The sequence below is a fragment of the Plectropomus leopardus genome, chromosome 1 (genome assembly GCF_026936395.1).
Source record: "Plectropomus leopardus strain MGB_pleo_1.0 chromosome 1, ASM2693639v1, whole genome shotgun sequence".
NCBI lineage: Eukaryota > Metazoa > Chordata > Actinopteri > Perciformes > Serranidae > Plectropomus > Plectropomus leopardus.
The window spans coordinates 19,551,199-19,568,814 of NC_142176.1; the positions used below are offsets into that span (position 1 = coordinate 19,551,199).

Below are 17,616 nucleotides of genomic sequence, written 5' to 3' on the forward strand. Positions count from 1 at the left end.
AAACGCTGACAGGGTCCAGATACTCCTTCTTTTTGTGCAAACGTCTCACCAGAAGCACAGGGAATTCTGGGATACAGGGGAGTCATGACAGAGACTTTTGTCAAGGATGTAAACCAGACATCAGCCGCCTGTGTGTCCTGATGTTGCATGAATGCTTATAGGAAACAATCATGCATATATCAGAGCTCTGTGCACACTCATTTTAAACAGTCGTGCATTTGTCATTGTCCAGGTCTGCAATTGTTTGTTTAAGCTCATACTTGGCGTACGATGAATGTGTATTACATTTCTCATTTAAGCTCTGTCTTTCCAGGGCAGTCATGCTGCCTTTTTCTGTACAGGTCCTCTTGGTCTGCCTGCCCTTTTATTTATATAGACACTAGATTTAAGCTGTGGCCATTGAAGTTCTGCTCATTAGCGCTTTCACTTTTCCTGCCCTTATAGTTATCATCCTATATCTGTAAGTAGTACCTTCTACTGTTCAAATGCAAATGGTTGAATATAAGCTAGTATCCAAAGAGGTGAGGCCTTTTTGTGGCCGTTCACAGTCGATTGCTGATACCATCTTCAAGGTCAGGCTACATCCATGCATGTTTCTAGTTTGACTTGCTTGGATGACACATGCTGTATTATTATCTCCACATCGCTTTTGTTTTGGTTTTTCAGCGGGGCTGGATTTCACCCGAGGTAACAGTGGAAGTCCAAAACTCTTCCACATCTTTGAAATACGCAGACCGACAGCGGAGGTTATTTGGCACAGAGTTTGGGTTTAGATTTTCATTCAAATTGATTTGAATCTAAATGCAGAGTAAACATGACACATTCCGTCCGCTTTATGGCAAAATGGATTGAGTTTTAACAAAAACCACAGAACGTTTCAAAGCGGTGCGTGGCTTTGTATTTCAGCTCAACTCATCTCCTGTCATCTCTGGTCAGGATCTACTAAAATCTAGCTGCTGGCTATTTTGCCTTCGACTATTTCTGTTGTGTGTAGCCCCTGTGTTATTTTTAATATGTTGAAGTGCAGATATATCTCTTTAATCAGATCTGCTAGAAATGGAGCTAAAAATGTACTTAAATACCTATTAACTTGTGTATGTTGCACAAAGGCTAAAAAGTTTCTTGTTTCTTTATTGTTTCTTCCTCCTCTATTAACAGTACCAGTCTTGCACTTGAATATTCCTTGTAAATGTTATAGACAAATCTTTGAGTATCGCATACATAATTACATTTTTAGCACTCTTTTTTCACTTAAAGCAACATTTTGTAATCAAAGTATATGAAAAATCAGAAAAAACAGTTGCTAAATAATAATATTTGTCTTAATCTCTCCTGTATGAATCGATATAATCTTGAAAGATCTGACATTTTCTACTAATTATATAGCAGGAACTAGCTTCCCTAACCATGTCCATGACTGACAGGTGTCAGTCAAAATCTACTTTCAGAGGTGGTCGCAAGTTTATGAACCTCTGCTGGTGTTTCAGCTCCGAGCAGGCTTCCCATGAGTTTCCATGATGCCCTCTGGGCTGGACTCTGCAGGACAGAATGCCAGGTCTGCTCTGGTTTCACGCTGTCAGATAAGATCAGTTTGTGTGTTGGATTTCTGTCACTGAGCAGAGCAGGTTAGTGCTGACCCAGCTCTGAGGTTTGGACTTCGGGAGCCAACACTAGTCACGCAATGCAGAACAGGAAGTCAGAGGTCAGAGTTTACCTTTCTTCCACCTTCTTATGTGCGTCATTCCTCACAATGATAGCTGACCATCTAACAACAACAAAACAAATATGCCTAAAATTTTTCTTTGTGCGAAGGCGGCATTTCAATGTTATAATAGCGCTATATTATATATTATATATTGTATATTACATATCATTGAGAGGCCCAGGAAGAGCCTCTACCCTCAGGCCACAAAGATACTGAATGAAGACCACGCCTAATCCTAAACACTGACATTTATGTATTTTCACTACACTATTCTGAATATCAAACTTGATTGAACTGACAACTGCATTTCACTGAAATCATATTTTAGGATTTCGTATGACAAATAAATTGATTGAATGATTAATGTGGGAGAGCAAGAGTGGTTTGTGAGTTATTTACATCTTAAAAGTAAGACTTTAAAATATGGTTTTAAAGCCTCAAAGATCTTTTGAGCAGAGATTTAGACTTAATCAGCTGAACTGCCAGCTGTCACATGTGTGTAAGATATAACAGATCATTTTTAGCTGAGATGTTGTGTGGGAACACAAATGCAGAAGAAAAAACAGCAGCAAAAAAAAGAGATGACTCAGTCTGTAATTGATGTTGTTCACAGCCTCCTTTTTACCACATGTGAACAATATTTTCAATATGTAAATAGAGTCTCTGACACTTGACAAAGACTGATTTCCATCAGAGATATGTTGAAAAGCTGTTTTCTCTTTCTCTCAAAAATAGTGTTGAATGTGGTTGAAGAGATATTTGAACATGCATCCTCAGTTACTTAAAACACCATTGGAGAATTTGTACATGTGCAGCTTTTTTGTATGATTTAGTGTTGAATAACATTTTGTTGGGGTGCCCAGTGGTTCAGTGGATAGAGCAATTGCCCCATGCACAGAGGTTGTGTCCTCACTGCAGTGGGTGCAGGTTTGATTCTGGCTTCGGCCCTTTGCTGCATGTCACCCCCCCCCTTCACACTTTCCAATCAATTAAAGGCATAAAAAAAGCCCAAAAAACTTATCTTTAAAAAACAAACATTTTGCTCCTGTAATGTCTGTCTAATTCAGTGTGCCATTGTTACTGATAACTTGTTTTCATTTAACTCAAAATCTTTTACTCATCATTTCATTTGACTCCTGATTTTATCCAAACGTAGCATGTCTTTGGCCAAAATACATGTTTCATTAAAGTCTGGCCTTTATGCTAATATCAACAAACACTTTGGTTAAGTTTACAGAAACACAATTTAAAAGTCGCAAACTGTTCTTGAACTATGTAATATGCAAAGCAGATGTTCAGCAGTGAAGCTCGATATCATCACTTTTTAACCAGCTGTCACATATATCAAACCACGATGTCTTTAATGGGTTTACTGCATTCAGTGACTTCTGTGTGGCTCTCTGATGCAGATTAAGAACTTGTGATGAAAGAAAACCTAAACATGCAAACAAGTGGAAACTAGGAACACTTGCAACATGGACGAGAAACCGCTGCTCTGTCATCCAGAGAAAACTTGGTAACTTGTAAATTATACAAGTTGCCAACTTTGTTTTGTTGCTGTGTATACAAGTTACACTTTTACTTGGAGATAAAAATGTGATTTTTTTTTTTTTTTTTTACATTCGGTCCCACCTTGAAAGTTTTTTAAAAAAGCAAATAAACAGATTTTTTTCAGTATTCATATATATATATTTCTCAGTCATATAAATATAAGTTTTGTCCTTTGCCTGTTAACAGTTGTTAACATGTGACACACCAGCTGTAAACAATAAACAATGACCATCTACTCATATACTGTGTACATGCACAAACGTATAGTGCGTATGTATGGTTTCCTTAATGAGATACATCTGTTTTATAATTTATCAGACTTGGAGGACTGACAGACACGAGTTCCGTGGAGCTCATGAAGTTACGGAAGATACTTTAATAAAATCATATAACAGTCCTAATTATGAGACACAAACAGTTTTGCACTCATACAGGTCTACAAGGTCGTTTTATACAGGGATAAGTATATGTTCATTTTCTGGTCAATGTGAGTATGAGAGGCTTATTATGAAATACTGTCGAAGATGTGGTACTGTGTTTCATTTAAGGTTTAAGATAGACACAAATATTCAAGAGCGTAGGTTTCGTTCCAACACTGGTGGGAACACATGGATCGGGGGGTTTGGTGGCCCTTTGCCAGAAAATTTTGAGCATCAAACACTGAATGTACGACATTCTGGTGAATATTAATGCGCCAATCAGTGTCTTTTCTGCAATAATTGATGGTGTAAATGCTGGTGTAAATTGTTTGTGATCACAAACGGGTTACATCCATGTATAGTCTCTTGTTTTCGTTTAAAAGGTTATATGTAATAGAACATTCATTCTGTTTCTTTGCATCTTTTCAATGTGCAGGGATGTATTCTTATGGCATAGCCTGTTGCTGGACATTTTTCAGTTTATTATATAAGTACTCAAATGTAATAACCGACATTACTTTGATAGAGTACAGTCATAGCATTTTAACTGCAACTCTCTGTGGCATAGGACATTATGAGTCTTTTTGCATCTTTAATAATACCCACATCACCAAAGACATAACTGGAATGGTCTGCAGTAAGAAAATGGTGCATTAGGTTTTAAATTGCGATGGACTGGAGATACTAATAATCATAGTTTGTCCCAAAGCACTGCTTTGTAAACAAATCCACCCTGGAACCACAATCGAAAAATCAAACCTCAGTCACATGAATCGCAAATTGCAAGTTGGTGAATAAAATTCTCTGGCTGTAATAATGATAATGACGGTACTTAAGTGGAGATGCTTGTAATCTGTCTGTAACACATGTGGGCCATGAATTATTAATGCTGCCCAACTATCTAAAGCGTGGCTGTGAGTGGAAAAAGCCCCTCATCCCCCTCGAAAAGTCTGAAAACACCCAAGATCCTGATTTCAACTCCGGTGACTTATCATAAAATAAAACCATGTTTGGGATAATGGCATGAAAGAAAAATGTGATATAAGGTCTCGGAGAAAAACATGTAAGGATACATAGTTTGCAGTGGAGGGTAGGGATAAAGAAAGGGGAAGCCAGAGGGGTTGCAGATGGATTCCTGTGCTCGCCTGGACTGCCCTACAAATGGTCTGGGGCCGGAGTGTTTGTGGGGCTCTTGTGGTTTTTCAGCCAATAAATCCTCGGCACATATTTAATCCAGTCAGATGTGCTGCAGGAGAGGAGCACCGAAGGATGTACGGCCATTACTCAGCTGCCCACATCAGAGAGTAGAGCTGGAGATCCGTACACCCCCACCTCACTTGTTATAGACGTGGCCGTCATCAGACAGAGAGCCAGACACAGGGATCTTAAAAGAGGTGTGAAAATTAAATGTGAAAGTTCATTGAAAAGGTCTGAAACTCTGAAGGTTTGATAATACTGATGCTCTTATGCTACCATTTTACCATGTGATGCAAAATGTTACAGAATTTTCCATCTATAAAAAATATTATACATCCACGGTGGAGTAAAACTAGAGTTTTGAATATAATAGAAGGGCCAAGAAGGGTTTAAATGCAAGTGCTTCTGTATTGCAGAACATTTTTAATCCGTTAAATTTTTTAGTATTAAGTTTTGATTTGATAAAACACTGGCATATGTTTTGGCTTGGTGACATTTATGTGATACAGCCCAAAAGCCATAGAATTTATTTATTTATTTATTTATTTAAAATTTCAACCACACTATTATGCACACACATCTGAGGACCATCAGAGACAGCAGCTATAGGACTTCTGCGGACATAGTTTTTCAGTACATTTTAAGCATGATCACCTTCAAGTAAAGGGGACACTGGCACCATCTTCTGTTCATGTTTTGCTATTACAAAGCCATCTTTTTTCATTTCAGTCTGACCATCTGTCCTCAAAAAACACCATCAATTTATCTCAGATTTAACTTCCCACAGTTGTAATCAGAGCGCAAAGAGAGATCATTGGAAGTTTACAATCTGTTTATAACAACAGCAACTGGGTTCTACAGATCTCAAACCTATAACATGATGCTATTAATACTTACTACTACTGCTAATATTTTAATAATCTTTTTCTTTAGTAATTCTTTTTTTTTTTAGTTTGGCCTCATGATTAAAAATTAACAATTTGCAGCCCTTTTATGGGGTGATTGCAGTATTTTGGACTGTTAAGAAAAAAACAACAACCCCAAAACAAAACAAAGAAATAGGATTATTTACTTCCTCACCAAAAGAAGAGGAGAAAGCATCAGAACAGTATGACCATTATATTGTGATTTATTTATGTCACAGAAAATATAACATAACAGTTGACTCTTTCTCCCTCTCTCTCTTTTCTTTGCATCATTATTTCATAGTATACTACTGTAATTTTATTGTTCTTTACGACATCTAGTGCATGTTTGTACATCCTGAAAGAGGGATCCCTCCTCAGTAGCTCTTCCTGAGGTTTCTGTCATGTTTTTTTGATTGTTTGTTTTCCACCCTGTTAAAGAGTTTTATTTGGGGGGAGTTTTTCTTTAGTCATTGTAAGGATCCAAAGACAGAGCGATGTCATATGCTGTAAAGCCCTCTAAGGCAAACTGAAATCTGTGATGACGGATTTATGAATAAAACTGAATTGAATTGAACATGACCTTGAAATTTCTAATAACAAATCATCATCGTTCGTCATCATTTGTGAGAAAAATATGTGAGTAGCCTATAAATGAGGGACTCTTCATTATTTATGAGGGTAGGGGATAGTGCAAACAAGTTTTTAAGCACTCGGGCGGGAGTAATGTTTTTATTTGGCTGAAGGGAAGGAAATTCAACTTTAAATGGTTGTAATTTCTATTTATTTTAAATATCCTCAAAACCTCCAAAACCCACAAGTGGATATCAAAGGGATGTTTTCTTTAATAATCTCCAAATTCACACCATTTATCATAACCAGACTGAAATATGGTTATTTATGGTGGAGAGAGGGTCATGCATTTTCCCCCAGTCGTTTAGGGATACTCAAGGAAAAGTATTTGTAGCCCCAGCGAGGGTCGCGACATACGGTTTAATGATAATTTAAAAAGGTCACACCAAAGCTACATCCCTGCTCTGATAAATAAAACACAGTCCCTAACAGACACCACTTGACAAGTGAATAATAATAATAATAATAATAATAATAATAATAATAATAATAATAATAATGATAAACTTTATTACAGACTCAATGGTCCAGATAAGAGCAAGACAATACATACAAAAGATATAAAAGACACATAGAAGTACCATACACAACATATTCACAATGCAATAATCACTTAATAAAAAAAATAAAAATAAAATAAATAAATAAATAAAAAATCCCTAACACAATATGTACAGATCTCTTAAAAAAACAATTAAAAAAGTCAGTGACCACAGAGGAGACTACTATACCAATGCTTCCATATCCTGGACATATAGCGTGTAGTGCTCAATTTGATGCTTGTCAAAGCCATGATTATACAATTCTCTGAGTTGTTCAGCCGACCTATAAATTTATACATCAAATTTCTCAACGAGGCTTGCAGTGTATTAAGACCTGCAGACACCAATAAATCAGGTGAAATGTTTTTGACAGAATAGGAGTAATATCAAGAAAATTTAGAGATGACATGGATGGAAAACAAATCAAGTGTGCACCATCAGGTCTAACATTAGACTGATGACTCCTCCATCCATTGTAATAAGTATTTTATTGTCAGGCAGTCTTGAGGTCAGCAGAGGGGTCTTTGTAGCAGCTACCGTTAGCTCGGCAGCTGCTAACCAGCCATTGGCCAGTGTGAGCCTGAGCATCCTTCCAGAAAAACACCACTGAAAGTGAAAAATACGGACTGCTCCGACAGCTAACGTCCAGTTTGACAAGAGAAATCTCTTTGAAGACAAGAGTATAAAGGTATGGGGTTCATGTCATCGCCAAAAAAATGGCCTTTTAACCTATTTTTGTTGAATAAATCATCTGTAGTTGAGACGAGTTGTCGCAGCGGAGCGAGACGGTCTTTGTTCTTCAGTTATAATCGTTATTTCGACGCCGTTTCTTTAGCATGACCGTCGGCTGAATAACCGTAAGGATTTTTGTAGTTTTAACCGACGTCTGGTCACCTCGGGGCATTAGCCGCTAGCTAAAGCCCCAGCAACCGATACGCTAGCTTTTGAGCTAACAATGGGACAGGGAGATTAGGAGCAGCGTCTCTGATTGTTATATTCAATCTGTTGTGACATTGGCTGTAGTCAATTTTACATCGGTGAAAGTCTTGTTTCTTAACGAAGCCAAAAAGATGAGCTATCGTCGTTTACTGACACTGTCTGAATTGGCGTTAGTTACGCATTGCTAGCATCCCACAAATGAGGTTAGCCGGTGTCTCAAAGGGAGCTATGGTTTTTAACTTTGAACAGAGGGCCGACATTTTAATTTGGGCTTACTTCCTCTGTCAAATTCTCAATGTGGTTCTTTACAAGTGTCCCACTAACCATGCCATTATTTAGCGACAGGTATTTTGTTACGCCTCAGGGTAAGCATAATCGTTTTTTATTTTTTTGCCTAAATCAAAGATGGGGTGATCTGCACTGTAGTATCTTACTTGTGACTGCATCTCAAATGAGGCTAAGGAAGCACCTCCCAAAATTTTACATGAAATATACCCTGTAGATTGCCTCATTGTTAAGCTCACAGACATTTACACCTCAATTTGCAAATATACCACAAACTATTACACATCTCGTTTTAATTAAATATACAAAAGATGTTGGGATCTTACTTTGAAACCTCTAACTCAGTCTGCTCCTTTAATCTCGGGTATATCATCTGTTGTTATAATAATCCAGACAATGGTGCTCTTGAATATCTAATGAATTTCGTTTTTTCTAAATGCTAAGTTTTTGCATTCGCAAACACAAATTCTGTAAATTAAGTAACATCTTAATTTAGTTTGTATCTTTCCTCCTGGAGGGGAAAGTTCTCCTTAAGCCCCTCAGCTTAATAAATAACAAGAAATGTGTCATGTTTTTGGAAAATTATGCTACTTCCTTCCCCAAATCCTCTGACCTAATGTACCATTATATCTGTATGCTTGTACCTGTTTAAACTTTGATTTTATGTTTTTTTCTTCTTATTTTCTCATCTTCTTATCTGTCAGTATCATTTTTTTTACCGTTTGTATTCCGCATTTCAAACTCACATCTTTCAGATATATTGCTTTTTTTTTGTTTTTACCGTTTCACACTGCCTCCAAAAGTATCAACTGATACACAGCGGGGCATAACCCTAATTGCTATTGGTGGCTTAAAATAAAGTATTCTACTTCTTACAAAAGAAAGACCTCTATATCACTATAGTTTCTACTTATACTCATGAGCTACATTTAAAGTCTTTTAATGCATATAATACATTTTCTCTCCATAGATGCCTTCAGCGATGATTGGCAACAGTGCTGTCCAGTCTGCCATTTCAGACCAGGGAAGTGGAAGTAATTCTGAGGCTATGAAGCAGGTTCTTGGAGTGATCGACAAGAAGGTTCGCAATATGGAAAAGAAAAAGGTATTTCTAGTTCGCATTCCTTTCTCAGCAAAGGATATGACATTATTATCCCTTTTACTAATTTGGGAGAACACAGATAAAGGAGTCTACTGTAAGTTGAGAAAGGTAAGAATGGGTACTTACTGTCAGTTAATGTTTAGCAAGAGGGCTCATCTAGTAAATTTTGAAAGCTAACCAGTGTGAACTGCTCATCAGAGAACAGCTGCTGAGTCTGTCTCTGTTTTTTATGCTGGCAAAACATTACAGCTTGGTCAGAAACTGCCTTTCATTTCACATCCAACTGTGTGAGAAATCAATTTCTCTTTTGCGACAGCTTGATTTTTTTTAATCTGTCTGTAAATTTCACATTTTGTGTTTCTCAATATTCTTACAGTCCAAACTGGATGATTGTCGGGCAAGGAAGAGTAAGGGAGAACAACTGAATCAGGATCAGCTGGTAAGATAGGAAAATGGCTTGTATACAACTATGTTTTAAAACATTTTGCTGCAATGTAAGTGCAATTAAATCTTGTGCGCCTACATATTAATAAATGACAAATAATAACAAGGATACCTTTTATGCCTCAGCACTAAAAATAGCAATGGTTGGAGGCATTGTGTTTGCGGGCTGCCTGTCCGTCTGTCAGTTCCACTCTCATGAACACGGTATCTCAGGAACACCTTTGGGAATTTCCTCAAATTTGGCATACATGTTCACTTGGACTCATGATGACTTGATTAGATTTTGGTGGTCAAAGGTCAGGGTCACTGGCTATAACTCAAGAATTCAAATGCTGATTATGACAAAAAATCACTCAAATTTCTAATAAGACACAATGATGAAGAGGTGACAATTTAGATCTAAAAGGTCAAAGGTCAACTTCGTTGGAACATCATAGTGTTCTGCAAAAAACACTTTTCTGGCCATTAATCAACGCCATGACTTAGGAACAGAGTGAGAGACATCCATATAGCATCCATATAATTAAAGCATTTTTCCTGTCATGGCTGCAGCTTTGTGTTATATCCTGTTCTCCTGATGGTCCAATATAATCTCGTTTGTTTTTCTGATATCGAGCTTCAGGCGATTGTTGTTGCACTATGTGATGAAGCTCACTAACGCTCCTCTGTGCTCCTCTAAAAATATTCTCCAAGTGAAGACAGCATGTTTCTCCGTGGAAGTTATGCACTGGAATCATACTTGTCATTATAGTGATAACTTGAATTTGCCAAAAATTACACTTTGTACATTTCGTTAAATTTCATCAAAGTCTTCAGTACATATATCATGAGTCTGGACAGACATGGATATAAACTGGAACTAAATAAATTAGGTCTGAAAGATTATCCTGTTCTACTAGAGAAAATTTATATATTTCAATGATACACAAATTTCTTTTTTTTTCCATGATGTACTTGAAGGATGCCTTGACAAAGTACCAAGAGATCACCAACAACCTTGAGTTTGCTCGAGAACTGCAGAAGAGCTTTCTGGCTTTGGGCCAAGAGGTGAGTCCTGAGTCACAGTTGTTCTCATAACTTGCTGATCAGTTATTTTAAAGCTTGTATATCTGCGATATGGCCCTTTAGTGACATTTATTGCTTTCAAGATCACAAATCTTTGTATTTCAGGTTACCACAACCTGTTATAACTGATACCATACTCCAGGAATAAGACAGTTGCATATCATAGCAACCAAACATGACAAAAATTCATTGAATACAGAGTGCATCAGAAAAGCTTGATTTATTTGAGGTCACTGAGAGAGCAGGAGAGTGATTTGCACTGATTAGCAATACTTGTTAGAACCTTTTCACTTTAGATTTTACAAGTGCAGTAATGAACGGGGTGAGACTTGGCTTTTTTTTTTTCTTTTGGAAATTTTGTGAAACTTAATGCATCAAGACATGTCTGACTGTGTATGTTCAGATTCAAAAGACAGTGAAGAAGACTGCGAGGCGGGAGCAGCTGCAGAGGGAGGAGATGGAACAACGGCGGCTGAAGACAGTTTTGGAGTTTCAGTTTTTACTGGACCAGTTGGGGGATGAGAACGTCAGGCAGGACCTTAAACGGCCTGATGCCTCTGGTTCCCCTTTGCTCACTGACGCTGACCTCACAACACTAGATGAGTTGTACAAACTTGTGGGACCTGATAGGAACTATGATGTTAGGTATGAGATGCCATTAATATTTAAATGTGCATGAGTTAAGCTGCAGTATTATTATCACTGCTTTAATATGTTGTCCAAATGGCTATAATGTGAAAATTGGTACATTTGTTCTACCTGCTCAGTAAATAAGGATATTGAAACAGGGCCAATGACAAATTAACAAACTGTATATTTATCCTGCTGTGCAATTTGCAGGTTGACTGAACAATATGAAGAGGCCTCAGTACACTTGTGGGAACTACTTGAGGGCCGAGACAAGGCTGTGGCAGGGACCACATGTAAATATTTTTATGGCTCTTGATTCCCCACCACATAAACACAATTAATTAGGCACTTAATGCATTTGTATATCAGTTAGTCATGCTTTTTGTTATGTTTTGACTTGTCATGCTGTCTTTGTTCCAGACAAGTCACTGAAGGCCACTCTGGACAAAGTGCTGCAGAGTGGTTACTTTGACAGAGCACAGACTCATCAGAATGGGACGTGTGAGGAGGAGGAGGAACAACAAGAGGAGCAGACTGTTGTGGCTGAGTCTAATGGTGGGAAGCAGCCATCAGAACCAGGTAACTAATGATGAGATGTGTCATTTATTTCTTTTACCAGGTAAGAAAGATGTCTTCACGTTTGCTTTATTTTTCTCCAGAAGGAACAGCTACTGAAAAATACACAGAGCAAATTCAAGTGGAAACCACAGAGGTAAGATTTCTAAGATTTCTAGGTATTTTCAGATTCAGATCCAAAAACTTCATTGTCTGTTGTGACAGAAAACTGCTTAGATGTGGCTCAACATACCGTTCAAACCGTAATCAGACAATAAACATACAGTATATTTTCCTAAAAAAAAAAACAGAATAAATATGTAATTCAATAATTTACACAAAATAAAAATCTCAATATACAGCTGTGTGCAAAGTGGCATCATGTTTATGTAGATGTTATGGATCATTACCCGTAATTTAAACTGTTTTTGGCAGTGGGAATTAAGGAATTTTTATTGTATTTTCCTTGGCCAAGGGGGCTTTATAGCGGTAACCTGTGCCTATAACATACATAATGCATAACAAATCCCTCAAATAACAGCTTTTCAGTTGAAAGTGTTATTATTATGTGTTATTACTTTTTTTAAAAATACATTTTCTTGTGTTACAGTTTGTAAACAGACAGTTCATTCCAGAAACTACATACAGCAGTGCAGACAAAGACCAAGTGGAGGAGTGGACAGTGGAGGCACAGGTACTACTACACTACTGAGACACCACAGTCTTTAATAGCACTGTGCATATGTCTTAGTAATGTGTGCATATTTCTCAGTAACGTGTACGTATTTGCCTGCTTTCTAATATGCCTGTCCTGTGTGTCTGTGTGTTCACTAGTTGGTGAATTCCCTCCAGCACCAGCCTCCTGCCCAGCTGGTTGTAGAACCAACCGTTACTGCGAACCATGGCACTCCCCCTCCAGCTGCTGATCCAGTGGTGAGGAAGCAGGCAGTGCAAGATCTTATGGCCCAGATGCAAGGGACATACAACTTTATGCAGGTAAAAAGGTCCAATATATTCTGCAATGTCCAACTCAGAGCTGTTAGTGCTCAGAGATGAAGGCTTTAGCTATTTTCTCATATGAACTTCGCAAATGCAGTCCAGTTTCTTTTTCACACATGTAACACTTAATAGGTGATTGTGTGTGTCAGAATCGTTCTCATCTACTGGAAGTACTCAATTTGGTTCAGGTGACAGAAGTTCATAAATCTCATTGCCTCTCCAGTTACAATGTCGTTGCCATGTTTGTGTAATTAACACTTCTTCTTCACCCTTGGATTGCTTGTTGCAAGGTTTGCTTTAATCTCCGGTTTTGGGTGTGTATGTGCATGTGGGCTACTTTTCAAAAAACAGATTACAAATCTCACACATGGCCACAAGAAAATGGAAACGGAAAATTTTTGGTAAAAGACATTAAATGGGACCTGATTGAGATATGGTTAAACAAATTCCAATTAAATAAAAGTATATTTTAGGAAACAATTTAAAAGATGATACTTACTCAACTGGTCTTTTTTCTCAGCAACTCATGCAGAATCTTTATTTAGGGCAAATGCCTGCTGACATAGGAGATTAAACCCAGATCTTTGAGTTAAAGTATAGTATCCCAGTTTACTTTGTGACTGCACTGCCACTACATCTGATCCATGACCCAACAATACATTTACTCTTGTTTCATTTTCATAGGACTCCATGTTGGAGTTTGACGGCCAGGCTCTGGACCCAGCCATCGTGTCCGCTCAGCCGATGAAGCCTGTGCAGACTGTTGACCTGCAGCAGATGGGCTGCCCTTCAGGTTAGTGCCAGTTCATTTGCCTTAACTCTGAACAGATTCTCTCACATATCCTAAGGGGTAAGGTCTTGTCACTGTTGTATGATGTGGATATATTAACCTAAAAGTGTAATACACCAGTTAGTAATTTTTTTTTCTCTTATGTGCCTATCTTTTTTATTTCCTTCCAAACAGTCCACTCAGAGTCCAGACTTCCTCAAACAAGTGTAGTATCTGGACCACAGGAATCCTCACAAGTAAGTAGTTTGAAAGCACAACAGGATGTGGTTGTTTTAATTTGCCTGAAAGAGGGTTAGTACAGTTTACTTCTTGTATTATGTGGGCAGTATGTTTCAAAGCACGGCTACAAGTTTTCAATGTGATGCCCTCTGACTTGTGATTTTACTTACTATGTATCACAGGGAGTTAATTAGTGGAATCATTTGAATATGATGATAAAGTAGAGGGGAGCCTTAATTTGAAAAGCCAGAGATCCCAACTCTCCCACTGACCTCTCCTCTATCCTTGTTTCCTTTCCTTCTGAACTCCCTTCTTCCCTCCTCCCCAGGCCTCGATGTCTCTATCGTCTGAGCTATCCCCTGCCCCATGCTCCCTGTCCTCTGCTTTTCCACCTGTCTCCAAACCCACCCATACTGGAGGCATCAATGTCAACGCTGCACCCTTCCAGTCAGTGCAAGCGGTACGCTTTCTATCTGGGTTTAAGTTAACAATATAACCATAAACATGTTAAGACTAGGGATGCACTGATCAGACTTTTTCAGTCCCGATACCGATGCTGATACCTGGGCTTTGCGTATCGATCGGTACCTGATACCGATGCGATATCATTGTTGAATTTATAAACTGTATACGTCACCATGTGGAAGAGACTAAAGGCCTAGAAAATGAAAAAGGTGGACATTAACAGTTTCATTTGACCATGGTATTTTGCACTGTAATAAACGTATGATGAATTATTATTTATTAAACAATCCAGAATAATAAAAGAATTGAAAAGCTCCATCTTAAACAAACTTCAGGTAAATTAAAGCCGATTGTGGTGATAATAGGCCAAACTCTCCTGACTGCAGAACTCTGAGTTGAACTTTTGCTGTGTGCTATTTATCAGTATACTTGGAAAAATGAGTAGGCCTAAGTCTGACTTTGTTTTAACATGAAACTAAAACAAAGTAGTCTGTGTCTAAAGAAGTCACTTTCCATCGCTGAATATCTTTCTTTTTGTTAGTTTGGGCACTTTGGTGCTATGAGGAGAAGCTCTGCTCTGTCTGTCTGTCTGTCTCACTTTGCTGCTTTTGGATCATCAGCTGTTTGATCTGCAACAAAGAAGCGCTGTGGAAGAACTTAAGACTCGTTTGTCAAAAACTCAGCTGTATTCTGGAGTCAAAATCGTTTTCTGCATTATATGAGTGTTCAGCACTTTTGGTGTTGCAATGTTTTAGTGTGAGATTTGCCTGGGCAGTGTGAGAATGTGAGAGCAAAAACCTGGTTGACTATTGGTGCAACGGTTTGATATGTCCCCTCATTTCCAAGCCTACAGTGCATGCTGCTGCTCAGATGTTCCTTGGAAGTTCTAATTGTGATACAGAAGACTTGTCTTTCCCTCTTCAGGTATTTAATCTGAATGCACCCGTACCTCCAGCCACTGACAGCCAAGCAGATCCTCTGAAGCAGCCCAGCCAGTTTCCTGGTGGCTATGGACAAGGATTCAGCAGCCAGTCAGAGAGTTCTGTAAACCAGCCTGACATCCCACAGGAGACATTACAGTCAGGTAAGGGTGTAGTTTTGGCTGGTTGCATCTTTAGACCAAGCAGATGATTTACATTGGAAAAGCTGTTGACATTGTTTGGCATCACTTCGACATACATGCACCCAACAGTTTTAAGAGGAGAAATTATGTTTCTGTGTATGTTTTTGTATATAGCCCCCCAAATCATTAAAACATATATTTTATCCTATGAGAATAAGGTGTTAATAGATTGCAACTTGCGTGTACAATGAAATATTGTAAAAATAATGTGTCGGGATTATAGGGGCTCAGTGCTACAAGTCAAAAGCTCTTTTTACAAAAAATACACAATTGAGATTGTGCTATAGGGCTACTACAAAGTCCCTTCTGTGCATCTCCTTTACATTTTTACAGAGAACCAAACAACGGCAGAATCATGCCACTGTGGTGTGTAATTTTAGACAGTATGCCATCATTGCAAAATCAAAGAGGCGAAATGCTGCTTCCAGTGTGACATACAGCATACATGTGTACAGTTCTTTCTAAAAAATATTAATAGCATAACATACAATAATTTACTAACCCTGTAAATTTGTGGCTGATCTCCTCCTCAGCCTACTTAACTAATCACCAATCAGTGCATCAGTTATTAATGATCCTGTTTGTTTTGCTGTCTTTCCAGTTGTTGGTGGGTTCCAGCCCCAAGACCAGGTCATGCCATCAGCAGGAAGCCATGAAGATTCCTCTCCAGGTGCAGGGTTCGGACAGTCAGGTCAGTCTTTTTACAACAGTAGGGCTGTGCCCAGAGGTGGACCCAGGAACAGCCGTGGCATGATGAATGGATACCGGGGCTCCTCCAATGGATTTAGAGGTACAAGCCTCAATCTTTGTTCTACAGAGATACAATAGTCACACAGCCTCGTGATTCATTGTAATGACACAATACATGTTGAGGTCACACAAGTCTGCCATAAAGTCTAATGTCTTTTGTCATCAGGTGGATATGACGGCTATCGCCCTCCTTTCTCAAATGCTCCCAGCAGTGGTTATGGTCAAACCCAATTTAACACGTCTCGGGACTATTCCAGTAACACCTACCAGCGGGTAAGGGTTCCTTTCATTATGCACTGAAATACACTTTATGCACCAAGAAGCTCATATAGTATCTTATCTGTTGTTCAGTGCAGTATGTATTCAGATTTGTAAGATGACCAGTTATTTTAAATCCCAATTGTTTCCTTAAGGAGGGATATCAACAAAACTACAAGCGGGGAGCTGCCCAAGGACCTCGAGGTTTGTCTAGAGGAAATGCTCAAACAATGCGATCCTAAGGACCGTCAAGTCGCGCCATGTTTAACATTCAGGATTTTTGAATGTGTTCGCCCCAGCTCACTTTTATAACAGTGTTTCGTTTCTCATTGGTAATCTTATTTTTTTAACTCTTGGCCTACTTATCAGCGTCAGCCTGCTTTTGGTCTGTCCAGATCCTCTTAATGTTCTAACACAAAATGCTGAACTTCACCACATGTAGGATTATCAGCAAGTCTGTGTGATATAAATCAACAAATAGATACTCCTGTAAACTTGAAAGATTTCATTAATTTATTTTTTGTACAAAATAAATGCAAAAAATACCCTGCCACTGTCGATCTGATTCCATGTCAATGATTTTCTTCTGCCCTTTGCTGTCAGCCACAGTCTTCTCGATCCTATAATTTTCATCGTGTTTTTTTTTTTTTTTGGTTTTTAGCCCTCTGTCACCTCTTTCACCATCACCTCTTTGTATGCTGTTATTGGTTGAGACTGTTTCAATAAAGTTGTGTTCTATTACCTTCTGATTAACGATACAACTGTCCTGCTTTCCTGAATTTGAAGTTGTGAGTTCTGCAGTTTAATTCTGTATGCGTTTACATGTCAGATTGGTGTGTTTCAGTTGTTGACAGTTGTTGGCGATTTGGAGAGATGGATCCTGTCTGACACTCAGCCCTTCAGTCTTCTGTCAGTGTGATCAGGTAATTAAAGCCACTCTGTGTAGATTTATAGCATCTTTCAAATGACTTGGGTATAATTTTTGGTCTGCAGAATAATAAGAAAATCGTGGGGAAAACTGGTGCAGCAACACATGAATT

General features: G+C 38.4%; 1 protein-coding gene across 2 annotated transcripts; it reads left to right on the forward strand.

Annotated features, from left to right (window-relative positions):
- The first annotated feature begins 7,462 nt into the window (after nt 1-7,462).
- On the forward strand, nt 7,463-17,134 carry caprin1a (cell cycle associated protein 1a). Of its 2 annotated transcripts, XM_042482704.2 has the most exons (17): nt 7,463-7,640; nt 9,147-9,281; nt 9,655-9,717; nt 10,683-10,769; nt 11,191-11,432; nt 11,628-11,710; nt 11,838-11,996; nt 12,077-12,129; nt 12,583-12,666; nt 12,807-12,968; nt 13,656-13,764; nt 13,936-13,997; nt 14,309-14,440; nt 15,370-15,529; nt 16,170-16,358; nt 16,485-16,591; nt 16,732-17,134. In XM_042482704.2, the coding sequence occupies exons 2-17, from the start codon at nt 9,147-9,149 to the stop codon at nt 16,816-16,818; spliced, it is 1,914 nt and encodes a 637-aa protein (XP_042338638.2). In that variant the 5' UTR covers nt 7,463-7,640; the 3' UTR covers nt 16,819-17,134. The 2 variants fall into 2 exon arrangements, with proteins under 2 accessions (XP_042338638.2, XP_042339186.2); XM_042483252.2 differs by lacking the exon at nt 14,309-14,440 and having other exon boundaries at nt 7,464-7,640.
- The last annotated feature ends 482 nt before the right edge of the window (nt 17,135-17,616 follow it).

Coding starts and splice junctions, on each gene's coding strand:
- caprin1a (XM_042482704.2), top strand. CDS start 9,147: ATGCCTTCAGCGATGATTGGCAACAGTGCTGTCCAGTCTGCCATTTCA. Junction 9,282..9,654: donor GCAATATGGAAAAGAAAAAG/GTATTTCTAGTT, acceptor ATATTCTTACAG/TCCAAACTGGATGATTGTCG. Junction 11,997..12,076: donor GAAGCAGCCATCAGAACCAG/GTAACTAATGAT, acceptor ATTTTTCTCCAG/AAGGAACAGCTACTGAAAAA.